Genomic DNA, 24,461 nt, shown 5'->3' with positions numbered 1-24,461 from the left:
TTCCCCCACTTCCCGCCCCTGCATTTAAGACGGGCGAGGGTGCGGCGAGGCGGTCCCTGTGGGTTAGCCCGGAGCCCGGGCTGCACGTGTTCCTGGAGGGGTCACTTGTTCTTAGGTTCACAACAGTGGTGTCGATTCAGGAGATGCAAGGAAACTGTACTGTCCATAGAAGTCGCAAACTAAGACCGATGCCACCAGCAGGGGGGCTCAGCAATTATTAAAAAGTGTCCAGGGAGGATTTTCGCCACACTCACTGTTCCCACGGCGTTGGTGGTGCGGGCATTGGACGGTTCCAAAGACAGACTGGCTATATTTATTCTTCTCGTTTTGTAAGCGGCCCAGCTTCTCTTAAGTCTTGGTCCAAGCTGACTTACGGGGCTCCCCCGGGATTATGGATTCTTACCAACCAAGTCTTTGCATGGAGCTGTCAGCTAAGGGGACTCTTGCCTTCCTGACAGCAGTGACTTCCAGGCGGCACAGCAGGAAGGCTCCGCAGACAGCTCGGCTGGGAGGAGCGAACGAAGGGGCGGACAGTGAATGCTGACAGCGTCCCCACCCCCGCTAACCGGGCGCTTTCCTCCTTCTCAGTGCAAGGACTTTGCCGGGGGCGTGTTCTCCTCTAGGGACCTTCTGCCCAGAAAGATCTAAAGTTAGGCTCCAAAGGTTGAGGTCTAAAAGTTTTTTCTGAGATTTGTATCTATTTTTAGGTGCCATTTTAATACAATTCAGGAAAACGGTCGTCGACCCTCAGCCCGTGAAACACACGGGAGTGAGAACAAAGGCAGTAAATTTGGTCTGACTCAGAATATAGGAGGCCCATTCTACTTCTCTGGAAAGTACAGGACAAACTGAAATGTGATAGTGGAAGTTTTGCAAGGAAAAGAATAAGACAACGCGTCTTCACGCTTTCATTTAAAGAATTACGTAGCGCTTTGCGTGATGCTGTGATTGTGGAACGCGGCAGGTCCTTAAACTTATCTCAGCAGAGTCGGGTGCTGTGGGTATGGCTGCTTATTAGGACAGAGAGTGAGAAGCCGCCGCCCAGGGCTCATTTCCAGACGCCCTTTCCCGGCTTGAGGCACCCGGACTCCTCAGATCTCGAAGGGGGCTCTCGACAGACCATCTGCTTCTCAGAATTTCAGTTTGAGACAAGAGAAATGTAACCGTTTACTTCCACCCCCCTGAGAAAGGGGAGCCATGTACCGTGGTCCCGGGGGAACACATGCGGTCACATCCTTCTGGAATCCTTCGCCACATAGAACAAGACCACACTGCATCCACGTCAAGGTCACCTCTTGACTACAGCAACTGGTAGACATCAAGGACTTCGGGCCCCGTGGCTGTTAAATGCATTATATGAAAAAAATCGAAGAAATATCGATTTTTTACATCACAAATAGCAAATTAAGCCCTGGGTCAGGTATTTTTCATTTAAAATGTGTTTGCTAGTTTGGGTGGAATGTGAAAAGCTTCCATGTTTTTCCCCAGAGAAGGTAATACACCAGCCTCCTCCTCTCTTGCCCTTCTCCCCCCTCTCCCACCCTCAGCATCTAAAATTCATTAAGTGATGAACATTGCAGAGTCATGCCAGCCGGAGCGCAGACAAGCTCCCCATGATGAGCCCTGGCTCCCCTGACAAGGGGTGGGGGCCCCTGAGTCTCCAGGCCCTGAACACAAGTGAGTGGCTCATCTTTTCAAGGTCAGATCATTCACTTTGGGCAAATGTCTTTTCTTTTTTAAAGGCACAGGCGGTCTGGTCCTTTTTTCAGGCCTAAAAAAAATGTACCTCACACGAGATGGATACCACTCAGTACGGTTTTCGGTAGAATTACAGTATTCGGGTTCGAGTATCACTATTTTTTCTACACTGTATGGTAAAAAAGAACTATGTTAATAGCTATATCTTAAATACTGTGATTTGAGGTTTTTTAAAAAAAGTCCTAATGTAAATATTTTACTCACAATCATGCACGTAATAGCAAACACTGGGATTCTTCTGCAATCAGTGTTAATTGACGTATACTCTCACTAGCCTGGCTCTTGGACTTGTTGGAAACACACAGGAAGCTGAAATATCACAACTGAAATACAACTGCACGCACGCACACACACACATCAGAGCTTTCCTTCTCTCCTGAGCCATGTGGAATTCATTTCCCTGTAAACCTGTTCCCTTCCTCATGCTTCACGTGCAAGAGGCACGAATGAGTCTTGTTTTATCATTTCTACCGGCAAGGCTGCCTCTGACCCAGGTTAGAAGTCACCGATTTCACACAGCAGGATCCCGCTGGAGACCATGAACTATTCCTGTGTAGTAAGTAGCTGTCTGTTCTTCAGGGAATTACTACCTGTGGGTTGTTACCAAAGAACTTTGCAATTTGAAAGATGCCGATGGCAGTGATTGGCAACGGCTGGGTCTCTGCAGCCTCCAGAGCCCAACCCGGAGTATAAAGCAGAAGCCACAGAGCCCGTGAGTCTCCCATACCATGTTTTCCATACCTTGGCAGATTTCTTCCTGATGTGTATCTGTACCGCCCCCGGGACCCACAGGGCCGTCACACCCAAACCCAGGGGGAGCCTTTGCCAGACACGTGGCAGAGTGGTGCAGGTTCCCAAAGCCAGAACTGAGCGTGATTCCTTGGTGTGTGTTTATCGTTACTGTTCTTGGGTGCCTTATACTCTCAAAGTATTTAGGAGCTGACAGACCCTTTGTATTTTATACTAAACAGGAGCAATTCCAAAGCAGATCTTTTCTGAGCAGGCTCTGACGCCCTCTCTCCATCCAGCTCAGACCCTCTGGGTGTGATCGGTGGGGAATCCAGGGCCGCAGGAAGCCGGGGTGTGCAGAGGAGAGCAAATGGAATCTTCCTAGTCACTTTACTGGCAGTGGTTCCAGGCAATTAGAAAATGGCTATAAAATAACTTTAATTTTTTTTAAATTTTGGGTCTTACTCATTTTCCCTTTAGGAGATTGAACTGATCGTATATATTGATTTCTATCCTGAATTTATGGGAACTTATATGTTTGGAATGTCCTACTGTAAGACTGATGAATGTAAAGAGTTAATTTCAGGGTACAGTTTTGCCTTAATGGTTTTAAAAAATAAACTATTTTTAAAAATTACTTGGCGAGTTTTCAGTGATGCTATGAGATGAACTGTTTGGTCTGAAAAAAACCAATCCCCAGCTGTAGGGTCTGCCTTTAACCCGGAACAGTCCCCCAGCCCCATAGCTGACGTGGTCTCTACCTGTAGAGTCCAGTGACAGAGCAGACCTGGGACGACGTGGCCCCAGAAGACAAAACCCAGCGCAAACATGGGTCAGTAAAAGCTCTTTATTCATACTCTCATCAAACATGTTTCTAGCACCCTCCAGGCAGTGTGCACTGGTCCTGCGGAGACTACAGAATCGGACAGAGCAGTTCCTGCCCTCTAAGAACTGGCAGGCACACGGCGAGCCCACAGTCAGTGTCTCACCAATTGCTAAGGTGGGGGCCGTGAGGGCCGGGGTGCTGCGGTCTTTGGAGCACCGGGGTCTGGGGTCTGTCTGCCTTTTGGGCGCCCTCTCTGCGTGGCTCCCGGCCCTGTTGCTGCTGCAGGCGGACCCCAGCTCCCTTTGGCTACAGACACGGCTCCCGATGGCCCAGAAACAAGGTCGGTCACAGCGGCTCCCAGCTTGGCCCCATCTCTGAGCCAGGCCACAGAAGCCCGCTGGCCAGGAGCCCCGTGCAGCGCACTGCTGCGGACCTGGTACCCGACTGGACTCATGTTCGAGAACCAGGCTGGCTGGCAGGCCTCTTGGATGGGACTTTCCTTTTCTCCAAGTCTTGCTGAATTTCCTGAGGGAAAGCATCAATGTTCTCCCGGACACAGGGGAGGCAAAATCTCTTGGAGTAGAATAAACTGCATTCCTGAAAGAAGAGGGGGACGGAGGAGCCTGAGTGCCATGGGAAGCACACTGCAGCATCTCCCAGAGCCTCCAGGAATCTCTCTCTCTTCCTCAACCCCCAATGAGACCCTCTTGCCTGTCCCCTACCCCTCTGTTGGCTGCAGGGACCCACCCACAATGCAGCGGACCAGCTGCGTGACTGTGAGGGCTCCCAGGACCACCAAGGCCAGGAAAGGCTGCCACTCACACTGCCCCTGGGAAAGGCTCACGTGTCACCTCTCTCACAGTCACGCACGTGAGGTCCCAGCCACAGGGAGAGGGGGCAGGCGGCCCCAGCCGCACGCGGCTTACCCACCGGGCCCACGCACACCAGCCTGCCGCATAAGCCGCATCTCGAGCCGAGGATCAGGAATCTGTCCTTGTTGGGGGTGAAGGGGTCCCTCATGACGTAGCTCTCCTCCAGGAGGCTGCAGGACAGGAAGTGGTGCCAGTGGGCAGAATGGCCCACACCTCTGCTGACGGAAGGTAGCCGGCTGCACGGACCTCCCCGGGGCCTGCTCACCGTGCGTGCTCATCGCGGGGAGGGGTGGCCCCCAGTGCCACCAAGTAGCAGCAGAGAGGCGAGCAGTGGCGCCAGGCTGGGGTGAAATGAGACCGGCTCCGGGCTCCGTGTCAACCGCAGGGAAAGAACCACTCCTCCTCGGCCCAAGGAAGGGCTGCTGCAACTCAGCCCCCAGACCCCAGCCTGACTCAGCAGGGCGGCGGGCGGGCACAAGGCCTCCATGCGAGCTCTCCAAGCCCTCCCCTCACCTCCAGGATGACACCCGCTCCCAAACTGCCTGCTTCCACACGGGGAGAACAGGGCGCTTTACACTGGCTAAGGTTCTGGCCTCACAGCGCACATCAGAAAGGAGACCAACAGGATCCGAGGCAACACCCCAGGTTCCTCAGGGCCGGAGGAAAGAAGCCTGGCCCCCGCCGCCTGTCCCAGGTAATGCACCGGTCAGATCCCCACAAGATGGCCTCTGATGGAGGACAAGTTGAAGGTCAAGAATCAAGCCCCGGGACCCACTGGCTCTACTCTGGGCCATCCATGGGCAGGTGCATAGGAAGCTGGTCCTCAGGGCTCACTCCCACCAGTACAAGAGCCGCAAGGCAGGCAGCTTCCCGCTGAGAAGGTGTCTTCGTAGGAACCAGCGGGACCAGTGACAAGGCCCAGCCCCAGACGCGGTGGCCTCTGCGGCTCCCTGCATTCCCAGCTGCGGAGCTGTTTCAGCCTGAGCCACGGTGCTCCCACCCCACAGCTGGGGCAGCGGCTGGACTCTGGGGCTGAAGAGGGAGGTAGGGGCTGGGAGGTTCTAGGAGAGCCGGATGGCCCTCGAACCTTGCCCTGTGCCTTCCTGGGTCACACCTGAAGTGCCCAGAGCCTGGGCCGGGTGGCCCCAGACACAACACCCAAGCCTGTGTCAGACTTAGGCCAGCCAGCTCTGGGCAGGTTCCCTGGGGTGCTGGGACCCTGGTACTCACACGACAGACTGGGTGCCGGGGGGCCGCTGCCCCACGTAGCTATATGGAGCTGTTAAGGCACAGAGCTGGCACTCAAACACACCCAAGGGGCGGCGCTCCGCCTCACACGCCATCTGCAAGGTCAAAAGACAGGGCATGTCGCCTACAGAACCAAGAGCTACCCACATCTCAAAGCTCCCCACTGCCTGCTTCTTACCCACAGGTGAGAAAGGCACCGTACAGACAAGGCACCTCAAGTTCAGAGTAAATACGAGACCTGCTCAAGGTCACACGTTCTTTTCAAGCGCACTTGAGCTATTCACCAAGATAGACTATATTCTGGGCCATAAAATGAGCCTCAAACTTTAAAAGTCTGAAATCCTAGAGTACATTCTCCAACCCCATAATAATTAAACTAAAATCAGTAACAGATACATGGAAAATCTCCAAATATTTGGAAATTAAATGATATACTTCCAAATAAACCATAATTCAAAGAAGAAATCACAAGAGAAATTAGAAAATATTTTGAACTAAATGAAAACTAAAATACAAAATATCAAAATACATAGAATGCAGCTTAAGCAGTGTTTACAGGGACATTCACTGTTTTAAATGCTTAAATTGGAAAAGAGGGTTTAAAATAAATCATCTAACTTTCTACCTTAAGAAGCTAGAAAAATGCAAATTAAACTCAACATAAACCGAAAAAAGAAAATAATAAATAACACAAATCAAAGAAACAGAAAATGGACAAACAATAGGAAAAAAAAAATCGATAAAACCAAAGCTGGTTATTTCAAAATGTCAATAAAGTTGACAACCTCTAATTAGACTGATCAAGAAAAACAGGAAGAAGATACAAATTACCACAATGAGGAATGAAACAGGGGACATCACTAAGACTACTACATACATTAAAAGGATAATAAAGGAATGCAGTGACCTTTTTTACCAAATAAATCTGACAGTTTAGATGAAATGGATATATTTCTTGAAAAAAACACCATTTATCAGAAGTGACTCGAAATAGAAAACCTGAATAGCCCTTTATCTATTAAGAAAACTGAATTCATAATTTAAAATTTTCCTTTAAAATGAAATAGAACAAAAAGAACAAAAAAAAAAAGAAATAGACCACCAGCAAAACTTCATGCCCAGATGTCTTTACCAGCAAATTGTCAAGCATTTAAGGAAGAAGTAATACCAACCTACAGAAACTGTTTCAGAATACAGAGAAAGGAACACTTCCCAAGTGATTTTGAGGCCAATATTACATGGACACCAAAACTGCCAGTATTACCCTGATACCATTCATCAGACAAGGTTACTACAGGAAAACTACAGAGTAATATCCTTCACAAGCAAATATCTTTAGCAAAATATTAGCAAACTGAATTCAATAATACATAAGAAGCCTAGGGCGTCACGACAGAGTGGATTCAACCCAGGAATGCAATGTTGGCTCAACATTTGAAAACCAGTGAATGCCAACTCATGAGAGCAACAGAATAAAGGAAGAAAAACCACACCATCATTTCAATAGATGCATAAAAAGCACGACAAAATTCAAGGCTCTGGGTGGTGCTTCAAAGCCAAGGGGCTCCCCACCTGACTACAGAATAAACTCCCTTCCTCGGCATTTAAGGCCTCTTTAACTTGGGACTTATCTCCCAATGACTCTGCCGTCCAGCCCCCACCCCTCCATACAGCAGGCTGCAGTTCAAGTGGCTCCATCACTGTCCTTCAGGTGTTCCCTGCACTTTCTCACCCGCCACCCCGGCCTTCGCTCCTGCTGTTCCTGCCACCTGGAGGGTTTTCCCCAAAGTCTCTACCTATGGAATTGCCCTCTGGCTGCCCTGAAGATTTTCTGTTCACCTTTGGCTTTCGACAGTTTGACTATACAACCACTTTTTTTTTTTCCTTTTAAACCTATTTATCCTGCTTGTGCTGCTCTAAGCATTTTGATCTGTGGTTTAGTATCTTTCATTATTTTTGGAAAATCCTTAACCATTACCACTTCAAATATTTCTTCTGCCCCATTCTCTCGTCTCCCGCTGAGATTCCAACCGCAAATACGTTAAACTTTGATGTTGTCCCGCGGTTTTTGGACCCTTTGCTCTGGGTTTGTTTTTTTTCTACTCTTTTCTCTCTGTGTTTTAGTTTGGGTCATTTCTACTGCCCTGTCATCAAGTTCATTGATTTTCCCTTGGTTATGTCGAATCAGCCGACGTGCCCTCGGAAGGCTCCGCGGCGCCGCGCAGTCCGGGCGGGACCGGGGATGAGCAGGGGCGCAGGCTCCGCGGCCCGCCCCCAGCGCCGCGGGAGGCCGCTCGGGCCTCCGGCGCTCGGAACCCCGCAGGGCTCCGCGGAGGCGCCCAGGCCGGGCCGGACGCACGAGACGCGCGGGGAGGGACCCGGGCGCGGCCGCACACGTCCCCGCCAAGCCGCCAGGCCGCGCCACTCACCGCCGCCGCCGCCGCCGCCGCCGCCGCCGCCGCCGCCGCCGTCGCGCGGCCGAGCCCACGACGCGTGCGCGGTGAGGCGCGGGGCGGGGCCTCGCGGCGGACTTCCGCCTCGCCCTCCGCCTCGCTGCGCCTTCCCGTACCCGATCTCTCGGGATTGGCAGCGGCTGGGCAGCACGTGGGGGGGTACTTCGGCTAGCACACGCCGACGTGGCCTGCAGTCCTGGCTGCTCCAAGGCTCTCAGCTTCTTTCTGCGTTTCCCACCGGGCTCCACAGAGTCGGTGCCGCCAGTGCGTGGCCCACAGATAACCTGGCCCCAGCCGCATTTCCATCCCCACGTGGTTTCTCTCACCGCGCGCTTCGGACGGAAATGCCCTGGTCTTAGTTCTCATGCTACCCGTCCCCCATCTAGGACGGAAGCCTCCGGGGCCTGGGGCCAGGGCCGCAGGCAGTGGTTACTATGTGCCCTAAGGCAACAGACAGAATGGGTTCAAAATGAGCCCTGTCTCCTGCGACCTTTAAAAGCTGTGTGCAGCCGCCGGGACTTGTCACTGTACTCCTCCAAAGCCTTAAAGTGGCCTAAGTGGCCTGCAATGCCCGTCGTCATCTGGGACCACCATCCTTCAACTTCCAGGTCTTCACCTTGGGGCACCAACCACGTCAGCTACCAAAAGTTGCACTGGACCCCAAGCTCCCCGTCCCGAAGCTCAGACAAGGGCTTCCCTAGACCTGCAGTGGCCGTCCCACCCCACTCCTGGCCCCTCTACTCGTGTGTATTCGAGGCACCATTCTACGGGGTTAGGGGATGATTCTGAAGCCAGCAGCCCTGAGGTCTGGGACTTTTTCCTTTGAGGAATCGAGAAATCAGGATTATATAAGGTGTCTTATTAATGCTGGCAACAAGAACTATTTCTGGACTTGAGCAAGAGCGGCTCCTGCCCTGAGCCTCAAGAATTAGCGAGCCCTTATATTTTGCTACTAGAGCATGTGACCTCAACTGCGCTTACAGCAATGGTACTCTTTGGATCAATTCAAAGATTACATACTGTTGGTTTTTATTTCTGGATCTGCCCAAAGATGGGCCACTTGATAAAGCATTTCAAATTTGACCTAAATCCACTCTGAGATACATGACTGGTTATCTCATGAATGCTGTCAAAGCCATTAGACAGTTTAGACAAGTTACGAGCTGCACTGGAAGAGTTAAAGTGAAATAATATTCAAAGAGCAAATCATGGTCTTTGTCAGAAAATAAAGTTAATTTTGATTTGAGCTGTGCACAGTTATTAATATAAGAAAAAGCTTACCAAAAAATCCAAAAGGATTAAAAATATCTAATAAAGCTTTAGAAAAAAATGGTTTCCCAAAAGAAACTGCATGTGAAATAAGCACTAAATCAAGAGAATGAAAAGACAAGCCACAGAATGAGAGAAAGTATTTGCCAAAGGTATATATGATTAAGGACTGTTATCCAAAATATACAAAGAACTATTAAAACTCAACAGTAATAATACAAACAACCCAATTAAAGAATGGGTCAAAGACCTTAATAGACACCTCACCAAAGAAGATACACAGATGACAAATAAGCATATGAAAAGATGTTCCACATCCTATGTCATCAGGGAAATGCAAGTTAAAACAGCAATGAGATACCACTGCACACCTATTAGAATGGCCAAAATCCGGAACACTGACATCAGCAAATGCTGGTGAGGATGTAGAGCAGCAGGAACTCTCATTCATGGCTGGTGGGGATGCAAAATGGTGCAGTCACTTTGAAAGACAGTTTGGAAGTTTCTTACCAAAACAAACATACTCTTACCATGTGATCCAGCAATCATGCTCCTTGATATTTACCCAAAGGAGTCGAAAGATTATGTCCATATAAAAACCTGCACACAGGGTTAGTACACCTTTATTCATACTCATAATTGCCAAAACTTGGAAGCAACCAACATGTCCTTCAGTAGGTCAATGGATAAACAAACTGTGGTCCATCCAGACAATGGAATATTACTCAGCACTAAAAAGAAACGAGCTGTCAAGCCATGAAAAGACATGGAGGGAACGTAAGTGCATGTGACTTAAGTGAAAGAATCCAATGTGAAAAGGCTACATAGTGTATGATTCCAACTCTATGATAGTCTGGAAAAGGCAGAATATTGGAGATACTAAAATGATCAGGGGTTGGGGGGAGGGAGGGATGAAAAGGTTGAGGACACAGGATTTTTAGGGCAGTGAAAATACTCTATATGATGCTATAATGGTGGACATATGTCATTATACATTTATTCAAACCCATAGAATGTGTAACACTGAGTGAACCCTAATGTAAACTATGGACTTTGAGTGAGTATGGTGTGCCAGTGTGGGTTCATCAATTATAACAGATCTCCCACTCTGGCAGGGGATGTTGATAATGGGGAGGCTATGCGTGTGTGTGGGCAGAGGTATATGGGAAATCTCTGCAACTTCCTGTCAATTTTGATGTGAACATAAACTGCTCTAAAAAATAAAGTGCATTTTAAAAAAACCCACTAAAATGACATTCAAATACAACGTAGGGAAGTTAGAACTAGGAAACAGTAACATCTACTGGAGTCTGAAGAAGAGTCGTGCACAAATAATCCCAAAACTAATTTCCATAGAGACTGTTTTCTGACCATTGTGGATCATTATAGTCTCTATCCGACAGAGATTTGAACAAAGTGAGCAACCCACTGCAGTTTTCAGTTTTCTTTATAATATCCCAGTGCTGAAAAATGTGAAAGGTGAAAAACTTAAAAAAAATACTGGATGGATCTAGATGTGTTACAAGAAATGATGATAACAGTGAATTAACGATGACATTTATATGATGAAATGAAAGGAGAATATAATGATGTTTAATATAATATAATGATCTTTTTATATGCACCCTCCTTACAGTGTTTAAACATGATATCAATACTCATGGTTCAATTCTAAGTCTAAAACTTTCAGAAATTTATTGACAATTCCAGTTGCTACTCCCTCAGCAGAGTGAAGTTTCTCCCAGCTGAAATCATTAAAAACTATCTGCAAACTATTAAGACTCAGGAAAGGTTGTCTAACTTGGCACTACTGTCAATACAACACAGTTATGTGAAAATCTTTGTTATTATCAACACGATGATTTTTCTGAAATGAATTCAAGAAAAATAAACTTTATGGAATACACACACAATAATTTATGGATTATGTATGTTTTTTTACTCATCCAAAGATCAGTGGCCCACCAACAGAACACCCAGAGGTACACAACAGTAATTCAGTTATCTTTGATATTTTGCCCATTTTCATCTATATAAAAACCATAGCTTTACAAATAATTTTTAATTTTGCCCTTATGAAAGTGTGGGTGTCAAGATAGGTGGCTATAACATATTTTATGTAATGGTTTGTAAACTTGTTTTATAACCTTTAAATATTTAGACATGCAGATATTTGTCATCCTGCCTGGACCCCACGACGTTAGGGGTGGCCTTGCCAGGGAATATAACTACCTAGATGTTGTGGCAGGACTTATAAGACATTGTATAAATGTTGTCTTAAATGATTAAGCTTTTTAAAAATCATGACACTAAACAAGTATTATACATTGCATATTCAAGTGAAGCCTGAGAAAGGAAATTTGAAAATTGAAAAATAAGGAATTGAATGCAGACTAGAATCTAAAGCAAAGAATTGCTAATAGCAATAAAAGGAGGGGGTAACTCTGGAGGATTAATTCCTTACATACCTCATTTCACTGTTAAGTCCAATCTTATTCATCCCTTCCTCCATTTCTGCCAGTAAAATTAACGTCCAAAGGCTGGCACTTTGCTTTTAGTGCTAATGAAATTCCAGAAGCAGGCCTTAGTTTTTTAAGTAAACTCTTAAAAGCTTAACACACATACAGAAAAGTACATACTTCCTAAGTGTGCGGCAAGATGAATTCTCACAAAGTAAGTACAGCAGTGTAACCGGCACCCAGACGGAGTCTTCCACGACAAGAGACACTGGAGGTTTCTTCTGGCTCAAGGGGAAGGCTGGACCTCTGTGGAGTGGTGGAGGGAGGATGCATGGAGAGACCCGAATTTATTGCCAATGGACAAAATGCCTTTAACGGTGTATAGCTTTCAAGTAAATATTTAAGAGTATAATATACATACAGAAGCAGGCCTTACAAATGCAATGTCTTCGTAATTGATAAAAGGGTTTGAGGTGGATGAAGGATATGGAGCTTCAGATGGAGCCATCTCTTTGCATCTAAAACTTGTTCTCCTACTCTGAGTTAATAAGGGGCTACATGGAGGACAAATCCAAGAACATTTATCTTGTTTTCCTGTGCAATACAGACTTGGGAGGGTATTCATAACTGTTTCCAACTTGTTCTGGAACATGCCTACCCTATCCCTGGAAACGTGATGGGAACAAAGGCGTCTTTGTTCTAAAAGACTCCTTTAGAAATTGTTGCCATGTCCTGTGAAAATGACCTTCTAAAGAAACCTGAATTTTGATTTGTCTCGTTACTTTGTTTTCCTGATGTTAACCTAAAACAATAAAACAGCCAGTTTTGTTTTCACCAGCGGTTATTTTTACCAGCAAAATGGGTTTATTCGGGAGCAGCAAAGAATTGCAATTTGGGACATGTTAAGTCTGGTAAAGCAAAGGAGAGGGAACTTTTTTTACAGAGAAGGGGAAGTTGGGCGGGGCTTTTATAAACAAACTGTCCATTGGAGGAAACTGCGAGTAGGAAATCTAGTGTGAGTTGTGACAGTCTCTCATTGGCTGGGCTGTTGCCAGGCGAGGAGAAAACCTTCCTTCCTCCTGCTGCCTAGTAAAGTAACATCGCTTCCTGCCTGATAGGCATGGTACCTCTCTTCCTGTTGGGATTTGTGTTGGCCTGAGTGGTACGTGCATGAGAGCCCCCACTTCTGGCCTCCTGACTCCATTTTAGTGAGGTGTCTCTTTATTAATTTTCACACTGACAATGTTATAAGTGGCATCTCTAATATTTCTAAACTATATAAATACTTGTCTTTGCTCTATCATTAGAAGGCCCCTGGCACTCCCCTCTCTCCCAGGATGCGTGGAGACAGCCCTGTGACTCTGCTAGACTTCTCACTGTAGCCACAAGTTGACAGTCTTGTCTCCTTTGAGGTGCCTGCAGCTGCTGTCCCTGGTCCTCACTCAGCCCACCCCACGCCCCCACCCCCGCCTTGTTCCTGGACGGCCCACTTGGGCCTTGCCTTTATGACCCTGTCACTCACAGCTCCGAATCCTGAGATGCTATGCGGGCCTGGGGGCTTTCTTCCAGGGAAGGGAGGCCAATTAGTGTAACCCTGGGCCTCCCACAGCACCAGAGGGGCAGAGACTTCAGCTGATCCTAAATTTGGGAAGAATGTCTGGGTGTACCCAGCCACAGAGCACCCGAGTCTGCCTTGTCTGCCTGGGTCTTCGAAGCCTCTAGGGGGAGGCCTGCCCCATGTCGCCTGCACATCACCTGGGGCTTACACTCCCCCGTTCTGTGTTCCATGGGTGACTGCACCTGACCAGACCCCAGTAAAAAGTAAACATTTGGCCCCCATGGTTACGCCTTCCCAACCTGTTCAGAAATCAGGTGGTAATGAGGGGTGCTAACCATGAACGTGCACTTCACTTGGAACCAGCGGCCAGAGCCCAGCCACACCTGAGACGTCCCACCAGGGCAGTTAGAAAACCCACAACTGGCCTCCTGACCCTAACCGTGTGGGTGGTCTTGGGTGAGTCACAAAACCTCTTCATTATCTCACCTGGCAGAGAAGGCCACCCCCCACCCCAGGTTCTCAGGCCTCCCCCGGGGAGGAAACGATGGAACGCGTGCGCGCGTGCGTGTGTGCACGCCCGCGCCTGCCAGGTGCAGGGTGCCGTGACCATTCCCGTGCAGCGCAGGACTACGGGGGCGCCAAGGGAGTAACAAACACCCGGGACAGAGCAGCTGCCCACCTGCCTGTTGTCCCCCTTTGCTGGCCCTGCGACATTGAGGGCAAGAGCCATCGGTGCACACACCCCCTGACAGGAATCACTGCAGGTTTCACAGAAGAAATCTCACATTTAATTCTGATCAAGCTTACAGTGGCATCTACACAAATGAACATGCTTCTGAGTGAAAATCCAACAGCTGCTAGCCCATTTTTCTTAAACAATGTTTTCTAAACAATCCACCAGGCCATCAATAACCCGAAGCCCAAATCCTGGATGTATATATATTGCTATATACATTATATAGAATATATACTATCTTTCAATGTGAACCCACACCCACACACACCTTCTTGCTGTTTAATAAAAGTCACGTCTCATGGCCAGAAAATGTTACTACACTTTACATCTTTCACTTCCAGTGGCCTTAAGAAGTAGATGGGAAGCTTCAGACTTCTGACCCCCAGGTCCACATCCCTGCATTCCCAGGCACAAGGGCAACTCCTGGGACTCATCACAAGGCCCTGGCCCAGCTGGAGTGTGGGCGGTGGAGGTAGGGAGGGTGGGGGAGGCCCTGCAGCCCTGTGTGCAAAGGGAACAGCCAGCGGGGCCGAGGCACTGAACCGCAAACGCTGGCCTCCCAGCCCCAGGGAGGGGGGCACAGAAGCAGCAGAATTTTCCTGCTGCTTCTGGCAAGGTGGGGTGAGGTTGAGGGGGCCTTTTAGTTCCCTACCCCAAATCTGGGTCTCTAACCTCCTAAACTGCAGCAGGTTCCAAAGACACCAACTTCCCAGGAACAGGGAAATCAACCCAGGACTCACAGGCTGTCATCCTCCTCTCTCTGTAGAGGCTGCACTGCACTCTGACACTCTCCTTTCAAGTTCCGAAGGGGAGGCCAAGACTGCGGATACTTCCAAACGTAGGGGGTGTGCATTGTGAAGGACACGGGTAGAAAGCACAACTGAGCCACTACACGTTCCTTAATCCCAGAAACTGAGCGTTTGAGAGAAGCTGGCCTGTGGATTTGAAACTGTCACGGATCACACAACGAGATAAACCATTTTCTTCCCATTAATGTTTCTGGTCTTCAGCCCCAGATACCGGCTGTTGTTCTTCTCTGGCTGCCCGTACAGCATGTTGACAAAGAACTTGGGTTGGTCTTCTGCCTTGGATTTGAAGGACAGAAAGCCAAATGCAGTCCTTAGTCTGTGACACAGGTAGGTCATTGCTTCCGCTTCTTCTGAGGGCTCCTCATACACAGGCTGCTTCATTTCCTCGTAGGCAGACAAAATCACCGCCTGAAATAAGTTGATCAATATGCAGATCATCACCAGCATAAAAGATGAGAGAAACAGGACCCCGAGAACCCGGTTATTGGAAAATTCCGTGTTCTGAAAAGCTGAAACGCAGTAGGAGAATATTGTCTGCGTGGCATGAATCATATCACTGTAGTTCCATTCGTGCTGCCCGAATACCAGGTAACCAAAAGTCATGTAGACAAAGAAATACACGAACACCAGTAGTGCCACGTGGCAGATGCCGGGAAGGGCAGTCTGGATGGCCCTCTGTGCGAGACGCACATTGTAAAAGAACCTGGAATACCTGAGGGTCTTCAGGATTGTCAGAAACAACAGGAAACCTAAAATCACCCTCATGGCGTGATCTACTTGAGACACTGCATGAAAGGGAATGAAATCCTCAGAGTTCGACAGGTAAAACCGAATTATACCGACGGCCAAGAAGTGTTTCCTGAGAAAGAGCACGATCAACACGGTAAAGATGCATTTTAAAGCAAAGTTGAGCAAATTATATACACTTTTCACGTAGGCGGACCTTTCTCGTGTGATGATGTAGACCTCGTCGACGACGTAGGCAAAAAAAAAAATGAGGATGGCCACGTACAAGTAGATTTCTGCTGAAGTTTTTCTGTTGAAATCGGCAAGCGAGAAGGAGTGTGCAGACAGGCTAGTGTTCACCACTCCTAACTGAGAGACCTCAAAGATGACCGAGATGCTGCAGAAGAGAGTGACGTCTGGATTAAAAGTTGTTAGTTCCAAAATCACAGCCCACGTCTTCTCATCCAGCCAATGGCTTCCCTGGAGTTCGCTGAGCCTCAGTGTGGAATTAAACTGCTGCTCTTCCGGAAAAAAATAGAACGCGTACCCTCCTGACCCGTAGGTATGCAATCGCCCATAGGAATAGTACACCCATCTCTTTTCTCGAGGCTTGTAAGTAAATCCTTTCGTAGTCTTGTCTAGAGCCCGCTTACTAACTCTATTCCACAACCCGGAGTAGCTCTTTGTGTCTTCTGGGTCAGTGCCGTATTCGGGGTGACAGTGAATCTCTCTTTTGAGGCTGTCCTGCGTGAAGTTTTTGGCAGGCAGACAGGTTTTCTCTCCAGGTTGCGCCCTCACCTGCCTCATCAGTGGCAGGCCAAGGATTTTAGAGGCGCCGTCAGGGAGGAAGGTGGGATGCAGGTCGTTGTGGAGAAGAGGTAACAGAACGCGGTTCAGCCACCGAAAGATGTCTTCCAGCTTGGTCACCGACGCCAGATCCACAGAGAACTGGTCACGAATAAACTGATTATAGTAAAAGCCGTCGGTGTGGCGTAGGAGGGTGGCCAGGCTCAACAGGAGGGCCAGAAGCATGAAGTGAGTGAGGATGTAGCTCAGGGACAGGAAAGCTCTTCTCTTGAGCCTCCTCTTTCTTTTGAATATTGTGATTTCGTCTTCAGTGAGGGGCTGGTACATCCTCGAGCTTCGGAGCTGGGCGATGTGCTGCTGGCGCCTGCGCATTTCCTCTGGGTTCTTCGTGATGCTCTGCAGCTTGATCTCACTGTAGCGACAGTTGCCAACCCACGGAAGGTTTTTACAATACTTGGGCTTACTTGTTCTGTAGCCTGACATGAATATAATTTTAGATGTTTGCACCAGAAGAACTGACTGCAAGAAGCAACAAAATGATGCAAACAGCCATTCTATTGACTTTTCGTAGCCGTAAGTCAGTCCATAAAATACAATAAAGAATGAGGATATGCTACAAGTGACAAAAACCAAGAGCCACGCGACATAAACGCACCACCACGGCAGAACAATCCTGGTCTTCTCTTTGAGGGGTGTGGCACCGGGCTGGGGAGGGTGATCTCCAGAAGAAACACTTTGATTGTCTTCAACGTTTGGGTTATTGGCGTTTTTATTTTTTCTTTGGGTGCGGGAGACCTGACTTTCTGCTCGCTTGGGCTGGGGCCGTCTTTTAGACGTGGCCTTGACAGAAGCCTTGGGAAGTCCAGGACTTCTCCTAGTAGGTGGAAGCTTTTCAGGCTCCTGGGAGTGTGCGTTGTCAGTTTCATGAGCGTGCCACATTGTCAGTCGTTCTTCCCAGTGTTCACTTGTTGCTGGTGTCCACGGATGCTTCTGAGGAGCGACCTCCCTTAGGGTCACCTGAGGTCTCCTCTGGGAATAGATGAACAAAGACGTGATCATTAGTTGCACAGGGATGGTAATTAAGACACTTTCCATCCCGATCACCATTGACCTGAGGTACTTCCCCTCTTGTGACTCTGCTTCTTTTTCTTTATTTAGATTAAAGAACATAATATTACACAGAAGGGAGGAGAGCAACATGGCTAAGCAACAGGACAGCCTCTGGAGCCTACTGAACGGTGTAGCAATGACACCAGAAAAAACAGAGAACCACATGTGGCTTCTCCCCAGCCTATAACTTAAATCTGTAAGGAAAAAATCCATTCTGTTGAGAGGCTTATCTGGGGGGGTTACTTGAAAGGTTCTGTCCAAAGAGGTGTCAATAGAAAGCCATTCCCGGCACATGAACAGCCAGATGTGTCTGCTGAACAGATTCTCCACTTTGATTCTACTTAAATACCAACTAGGGGACCTGCCCTCGTTGTTGTGCCACACGCGGATGGAATGGATGTCCCCTAAGTCACTTTTCGTCGTTAGGAGGAAAGTGCTGATGCTTCCTTGGTAGAGGGTTGTAAACTGTGGATGGCTTAAACAATGCACATCGCTGCTACTTTCTGTTCCCTGCAGTTGGACAAAGACATTGGCCCTGGTCCCAGACCCACAACGGCTTCCTGTAAAAACAGTGACTAGGTAACATACATTATCGTAAGGATCGTTATCAGGTAGAACTACCACATGCTCCCGAAGATACCTGTCTATTTCATCTCTGTGCAAGGCCCAGAACGCTAGGACTAAGTACAAGAGCATAATGAAAAGTATAGTGAAGAGGGTCACGGGGTTTTGGGTAACGTTCTTGATGACCTCTAATCGTAGATCTACGGGGTTAGGGACCACGATCACCCTGGCCGTCAAATAGTGGGTACGCAGGTGAAGGTTGGCTAGTTTCATTGCGTCCAGCTGCCGCTTGGCCCGCCCTGGGTTCTTGCAGATACAGTGCACTTTCTGCCAGGTGGTCTTCTCTCCGACAACGCAGGTATCTTCTCTCCAATCGTTCTGGATCCCATACATGTCCAAGCATTGAGCGCTGAAAACAGAAATTCTCACTAACTTGTCATTGGGCTTTAGGACAAAATGAGGTGCCTGCAGAACCACAGCGACGGTACACTCAGAGGAGCTGGTTCGCTGAGCTATGACCCGCAACAGGGACGGGGGAAGGCAAACCACTCGGGCCTCCGTCACTGTACAGTCAGGGTCAAACAGGTCACTGTCTTTGGCAACTGGAGGGATGCGATGGGGCACGAGGTAGGTGGCGATCAAAGCGGTGGGTGTGATCTGATGGCCAGCGTACACCGACACTGTGAACAACACGGCCACTTCCGTCACAATGTGGATCAACACCTCCTTCCCTGCTCTGCTGTCCACTTCAAAGCTAAATGCCCCCGTCGTCTTTCTCAACGACTCATCCGCTTTATGAGACTCCTTGCTGGGTCCCACCGTGAGATTAAAAGTCCCAAAGCTCAAGTTTTTTCTGATGAGGTACACTTCCACTACATCAGGTGTGATCTCAATCACGTCACCGGTAGCCTCGGTTCCTGTCATTCGGAATCCAACCACCTCGGTCAAAATGTTTTCCCCATAATTTAGCCAAGGGAAAGGGTCGTCTGAAAACTCACAAAACATTGTAGAAATTGGAGCGTTGGCAGGCAGACTAGGAACGCTGCTCACATTTAGGGTTGGATAAAAACAATTTCGACAGTGTTTCTCGGTGCTGAAAAACTTGGTAACATTCCACTTTTCCGTTTTCTTGACATACATGTTAAAGTTGGAGGTCCTCATTGCAGTGGTCTTATCCTCTGGCACTTTCACAGCCAATACTGTCTCTGCTAGAGATTCAACGACATGGAAAGGCTCTTCGACCACTTCATGATGAGCCATCAGTTTCAGGATATTAGACAAACTTGTTAATATTCCAGTGCTTACACTTTCTATTTGCTCAGAAGAAATGTTTTTCTCTCTCTGGTGACACTCTTGGAGGGCTTGGCTTGCTTGCCAAATCCTCACCGTGGCCAGTTTCTGAACAACTGAGGAGAACTCAGAGGTTTTCTGCGTTAATTTAGTAACAGTCATGACCACCTGGCTAATTTCCACCAAAGTGTTTACAGGAAGCATGAAAGACTGATTGAAAAGGTGTTCTCGGAGTCTAATTTGGTCAGCTTGCAGACGTGAGTCGGTTTTCATGCTATTCAAGACAGAAGCTACAATATACATTAAATAACCTGCAGGTAAAAAATCCTGCTGTTGAAGCAAAGTAGACAGCGATGAATCTGGTCCCGTAGTGGAATTGAGTAACTCCTGCAGCACAGCCTTTGATGAGTTTATGTCAGTGGGAGCCTGTACAGTGGCGTACAAAGTCACCTGAGAAAAAGCTCCCAGAGAGGTATTATACGCCTGAGCATATATTTTCAAGGCATAATGATTGGCCGACACACCAACAGGGAGAAAGGAAGGGGGTGCTGTGCAATCCTTCCCCAAATAGAGGATAGACCCAAAGTTATTCTCTTTTAAAGAACTGATTTCACCAAAACCACGCACATCAGGAACTATTATTTTATATGTAAGAACGATGTTCTTATCCTTGAAACTACTACAATGGACAACAAATTTAGTAATGAATGCAATTCCTTTAGCTGGATCAATTTTGCATTCTGTGGTTTCAGGGACGTGGTGAATAACGAAGGGATGCCTTAAGACCAAGCTCGATCCACCCCAGGTTGCTAGATTTAGAGAAATCCACAACTTATCTTCAACGAAACGCCGAAAAGCGAAAGCTTTTACAGAAAAATAAGCACCATTCCGCCCTGTTGTAGTCTGCCCCGTCCAATCAAATGGCATCTTATCACCTGAAGACGACAGAATGGACCATCGATAGACATCACGGCCTGCTTTACAACGTGGGCATTCTAGAGACAAAGAAAATCTCTCTGATATAATCAAAACTGTATCACAATTTTCAATACATGAAATGCTTGCTGCAGGTGCTGGTCCTTGGAGCACATGCACCGTCCTATCAGAAAATGCTGTTCTGTCGTTCTTCTGGATCACCAGTCTGAAAAAATACACACGGCCGCCGTGAAGTGTTTCTGGCAAAAGTGTGAGTATAGGACCAGAGGCCCATGTCCACCTGAGATCAACCTGCTCTGGGAGACAGACTTCCTTGCTCCTCACTGTTATGTCATGTCCATCGTAGTTTCTTGGGTCTGTGGTACAGTACCAAAAAAAATGAAGTCCCTCTAAAGGGTTTTCTGCATCTGGATCAGAGGACATATTTCCATTCAAAGTCAGCCCATCTGTGAAATTAACTGTGATGTTGGTATCCCCAGGAATAACCACCTCCAGGGGACTTCTAACAATGATGATATAGATGGAATCCGAGTCTTTCTTCAGAGGTATCTCTGGATCATATGTGAGGATGTACACGGAGAAATTAAGCAGATACACCCCCCAAGATAAAGAATGTGCGGAGATATGTATACTTGATGGAGAGTTCCCTGACTTGAAAGGTGGGTTTCGCAAAGGTTTAGTCCAGTCCGGCTTGTCAGATACAGAGGCCACGGAAAAGAGTTTCCAATACTGACCAAAGAAACTTTGGATTGGGCAGTGGGCCTTAACCGTGGCATTGATGGTGACTTCCATCTTCCTGGTCAGCTGCAGGGGAGAATCGTCATTCCTATTGATCCTCACCGGATCCAACACACAGACCCCCGAGCGTGATATCTGACAGGACACCGAGGACTCCATGGCTTGGGAACTGTTCGGGTTGACAGCCTCTAAGACGACAGGCGTGGGCCCGTCCGTGGGACACTTGGTTCTGGCCACGAAGCCCGCGTAGGAGCGCGGGCCGCGGGACAGAGCCGAGCGGGGCGACACGCGGGCGGCGGCAGCGGCGGCCGTGGGGACCGTGGGCCCGAGCAGCCCGAGGCGGAAGGTCCACTCCAGACGCCCGAGCGAGCGCGGCAAGCGGGCGAGCCAGCGCAGGGAGAGCCGGCCGCCGGGCGCCGACAGCTGCAGGTCCACGTGGGTGGGCGCGGCGGCGGCGGCGGCGGCGGCGGCGGCGGCGGCAGCGCGGCGGGCGCGCAGCAGGACGTACGCGCGGAGGCAGCGCAGCGCCGGGCCTGCGAGCCGCCCGGCCCGCAGACAGAGGTCGCGGCCGCCGCTCAGGATGACGCCGCCGCCCGGGGCCGCGCGGGGCCGCAGGCTGAGGCGCGCGCGGCCGCCGCCAACGCCGCCGCCGCCGCCGCGCACCCCGAGGCCCCGGGCGCCCCTGACCGAGCGCAGCACGGCCGCCCGGGGCCGCGCCGGGACGCGGACCCGGGCCTCGGGCGGGGCGCGGCGGGCCGAGGCGGGCTCCCGGCCGAGGAGGTCGCCGGACGGCGAGCCGGGCACCCTGGGGACGGTGCCGCGGGCCCCGCGAGGAGCCGGCGTCGGAGGGCGGCGGTCAGGGCCGCCGCTCAGGCCCAGGCCCAGGCCCAGGCCCAGGAGGAGGAGCGCGGGCCCCGGCCGCATGGGAGCGGGAAGTGGGAGGCGCTGCGGAGGCCGCGGACCAACCGCCACGGGGGCGCGGGCCGCGGGGTCACGGAGCGGGGGGCGGGGGGGCCGGGGAGGGAGGGGCTGCGGGCGGCTGGCCCGTGCCCACACCTGGGTAGGCCTCGGGTCCGGGGTGTTAGTGGGGTTCCTGTGGCGCAGGCTCCTGACCCTCTGAGGAGACCCCTTAGCAGGAGCCCACCCCCCTGGGAAAACTCATTACAAAGCGGTGGAAAGCGAGAGGGTCAGTGGGCTCCCTGAGCGGAGGGAGAGGGGGACTGCTCACTGGGTTTCTTACTTAGTTTTCCTTTTTTAAAAAACAATTATTATTGGAGTATAGTTGCTTTACAATGTTGTGTTATTTTCTGCTGTACAGCAAAGTGAAGCAGTTATACGTATATCCACTCTTTTTTAGATTCTTTTCCCATTTAGGGCATTACAGAGTACTGAGTAGAGTTCCCTGTGCTGTACAGTAGGTCCTTATTAGTTATCTATTTTATATATAGCAGTGTGTATATGTCTTTCTACTTTCTTAGGGTGAAACCCTGTGTCATTGATTTTAGATCTTCTTTTCTAATGGAAGCATTTACTGCTGTCAGTTTCCCGCCAAACACTGCATCCCACATACTTACCGTATTTTTATTATCATTCAATTATAAATATTTTTAATTTCCCCTGGTTTGGTTTAACCTGTGAACTCAAGTGTGTTGTTTCATTTCCAGATATTTGCAGCTTCTGTGAAAATATTCACAGTTACTGATCTCTAATTTAATTTTGTTATGGTCAGAGAATACATTCTGTATGACTTTTATCCCCTTGAATGTATTGAGACTTGTTTGAAAGCCCATCGTGTGGTCTGTCTTAATGTATGTTACATGAAACTTTAAAAGAATGTGAAAAAAAAAAAGAAAAAGAAAAAGAAAGAATGTGTATTCTACTGTTGTTGGGTGGAGTGTTCTGTAGATGGCAGCTAGGTCAAGAGGGGTGGTAGGGTTGCTTAGATCTATGTCTTTTCTGCATTTTTGTCTAGTTGTTCTATCAATTGCTGAGAGAATAGGTTAATCTCTCCTACTATAACTGTGGAATTGTCTATTTCATTGTTTAATTCTGTCAATTTTTGCTTCCTGTATTTTGGGACTCTGTTTATTAGGTAGATACACATTTGTGGTTATATCTTCCTTATGAATTGCCCCTAATATCATTATGAGATGTCTTTATCTCTGGTGATAATCTTTGTTTTGAAGTTTCCTTTACCTGGTATTAAAATAGCCACATTATATGTCAATTATATCTCAAGAAAACTGGGGGGGGGGGGGAATGAAGTAAAATAAAATAGCCACACTAGCCTTCTTATGCTTACTGTCTATGGGGCATATGTTTTTTCATTCATTTACTTTCAACTTATTTATGTCTTTATGTTTAAAGTGGTCTTTTATAGGCAACATTTAATAGAGTTTTACTCTTTTATCCACTCAGTCAATCTCTGCCTTTTAATTGAGTATTTAGACCATCAACATTTAATGTAATTACTCTCACCATTTCATGTAATTATTGATATGGTTGGATTTAGGTCTATCACCTAATTATTTGTTTTCTTATTATCCCTGATTATCCCTTATTATCTCTGATTTTTTTTTCCTTTCATTCCCCATTAATTCATTTAGCATTAGTCATTTCACACATGTTTCTCAAGCACCTACTACATACCAGGCATTTTTCTAGGCATCAGCCCTAGGCCTAGTTCTCATGGAGCTTCCATTATAATGGGGGTGAGAGACAATCAAAAATAACCCAGGCATGATATAACATGTGTAATTTTGAGTGTGATAAGTGATACGAAGAAAAATAAGGCAGGTTAAGAGATCCGAAATGAGGATGAGATAGGGGAGTCAAGGAAGGCCTCTTGGAGGAGGCACCATCTGAGCCAGCAGATCAGCAAGAAATGAGGGAGCAAGGCTCACAAAGAGCTAGAGAGGGGCATAACTAGCACAGGGAACTGTACGTTCAAATGCGTGGAGGCAGGAACGAGAGAGAACGTCAGTAGTGGGGCTGGAGTGAGCAGAGAGGAGAGAAAGTGGTAGAAGATGCAGTTGGAGAGATGGCCGATGACCAGAGCAAGCTTAGCCTCAGAGCCCACGATCATACATTTGAATTTTATCTCAAGTGGGTTGGGAAGTCTTTGGAGGGTTTTGAGCAGGGAAGGGCCCTGATCTGATTTCCGGTTTGGAAGCATCCTTCTGCTGTGAGGGAGATAGACTGTAAGCGGGCAAGAATGAAAGGAGACAGGCCAATAAAGCGGGGTCCAGGGAAATCAAAGGGACAGGCCTGACTGCTGGAAGAACATTCGGTATGTAAGTGAGCTGGTCCTGACTCGGTTTAGGGTTAGTGATGGTGGAGGTGGTGAGCAGTGGGGAATTCAGAAGAGATGCACTTGTTAATGGATTGGCTGTCAGAGGACTGACTACATGATTTTCAGGGCCCTGTGAAAAATGAAAATGTGGGGACGTTGTTCAAAAACTGTTAAGGATTTCAAGATGGCAACAGCTGAGCTTTCAACCAAGCACGGGGCCCTTCTAAGTGTGAGGCCCTGTACGACTGTCCAGGTTGCACACCCATGGCCACACCCAGGGC

At 48.5% G+C, this 24,461-nt stretch overlaps 2 protein-coding genes across 5 annotated transcripts; both read right to left on the bottom strand.

Moving 5' to 3' along the window:
* Positions 1–3,320: 3,320 nt before the first annotated feature.
* CDPF1 (cysteine rich DPF motif domain containing 1) lies at positions 3,321–7,612 on the bottom strand. 4 transcript variants are annotated; one of them, XM_061204917.1, is made up of 4 exons: positions 7,412–7,612; positions 5,416–5,528; positions 4,244–4,400; positions 3,321–3,910 (listed from the first exon to the last, which is right to left on the bottom strand). In XM_061204917.1, the coding sequence occupies exons 2-4, from the start codon at positions 5,526–5,528 to the stop codon at positions 3,764–3,766; spliced, it is 417 nt and encodes a 138-aa protein (XP_061060900.1). In that variant the 5' UTR covers positions 7,412–7,612; the 3' UTR covers positions 3,321–3,763. The 4 variants fall into 4 exon arrangements, with proteins under 4 accessions (XP_061060900.1, XP_061060902.1, XP_061060899.1 ...); XM_061204919.1 differs by having other exon boundaries at positions 4,244–4,355; positions 7,412–7,589; XM_061204916.1 differs by lacking the exon at positions 7,412–7,612 and having other exon boundaries at positions 5,416–5,693.
* Positions 7,613–14,613: 7,001 nt separating this feature from the next.
* PKDREJ (polycystin family receptor for egg jelly) lies at positions 14,614–21,812 on the bottom strand. The gene is made up of 2 exons (XM_061205404.1): positions 18,150–21,812; positions 14,614–17,279 (listed from the first exon to the last, which is right to left on the bottom strand). The coding sequence occupies exons 1-2, from the start codon at positions 21,810–21,812 to the stop codon at positions 14,868–14,870; spliced, it is 6,075 nt and encodes a 2,024-aa protein (XP_061061387.1). The 3' UTR covers positions 14,614–14,867.
* Positions 21,813–24,461: the final 2,649 nt, after the last annotated feature.

The sequence above is a fragment of the Eubalaena glacialis genome, chromosome 11, assembly GCF_028564815.1.
Source record: "Eubalaena glacialis isolate mEubGla1 chromosome 11, mEubGla1.1.hap2.+ XY, whole genome shotgun sequence".
Classification (NCBI taxonomy): domain Eukaryota; kingdom Metazoa; phylum Chordata; class Mammalia; order Artiodactyla; family Balaenidae; genus Eubalaena; species Eubalaena glacialis.
This window is presented reverse-complemented; position numbering and strand designations above follow the sequence as displayed.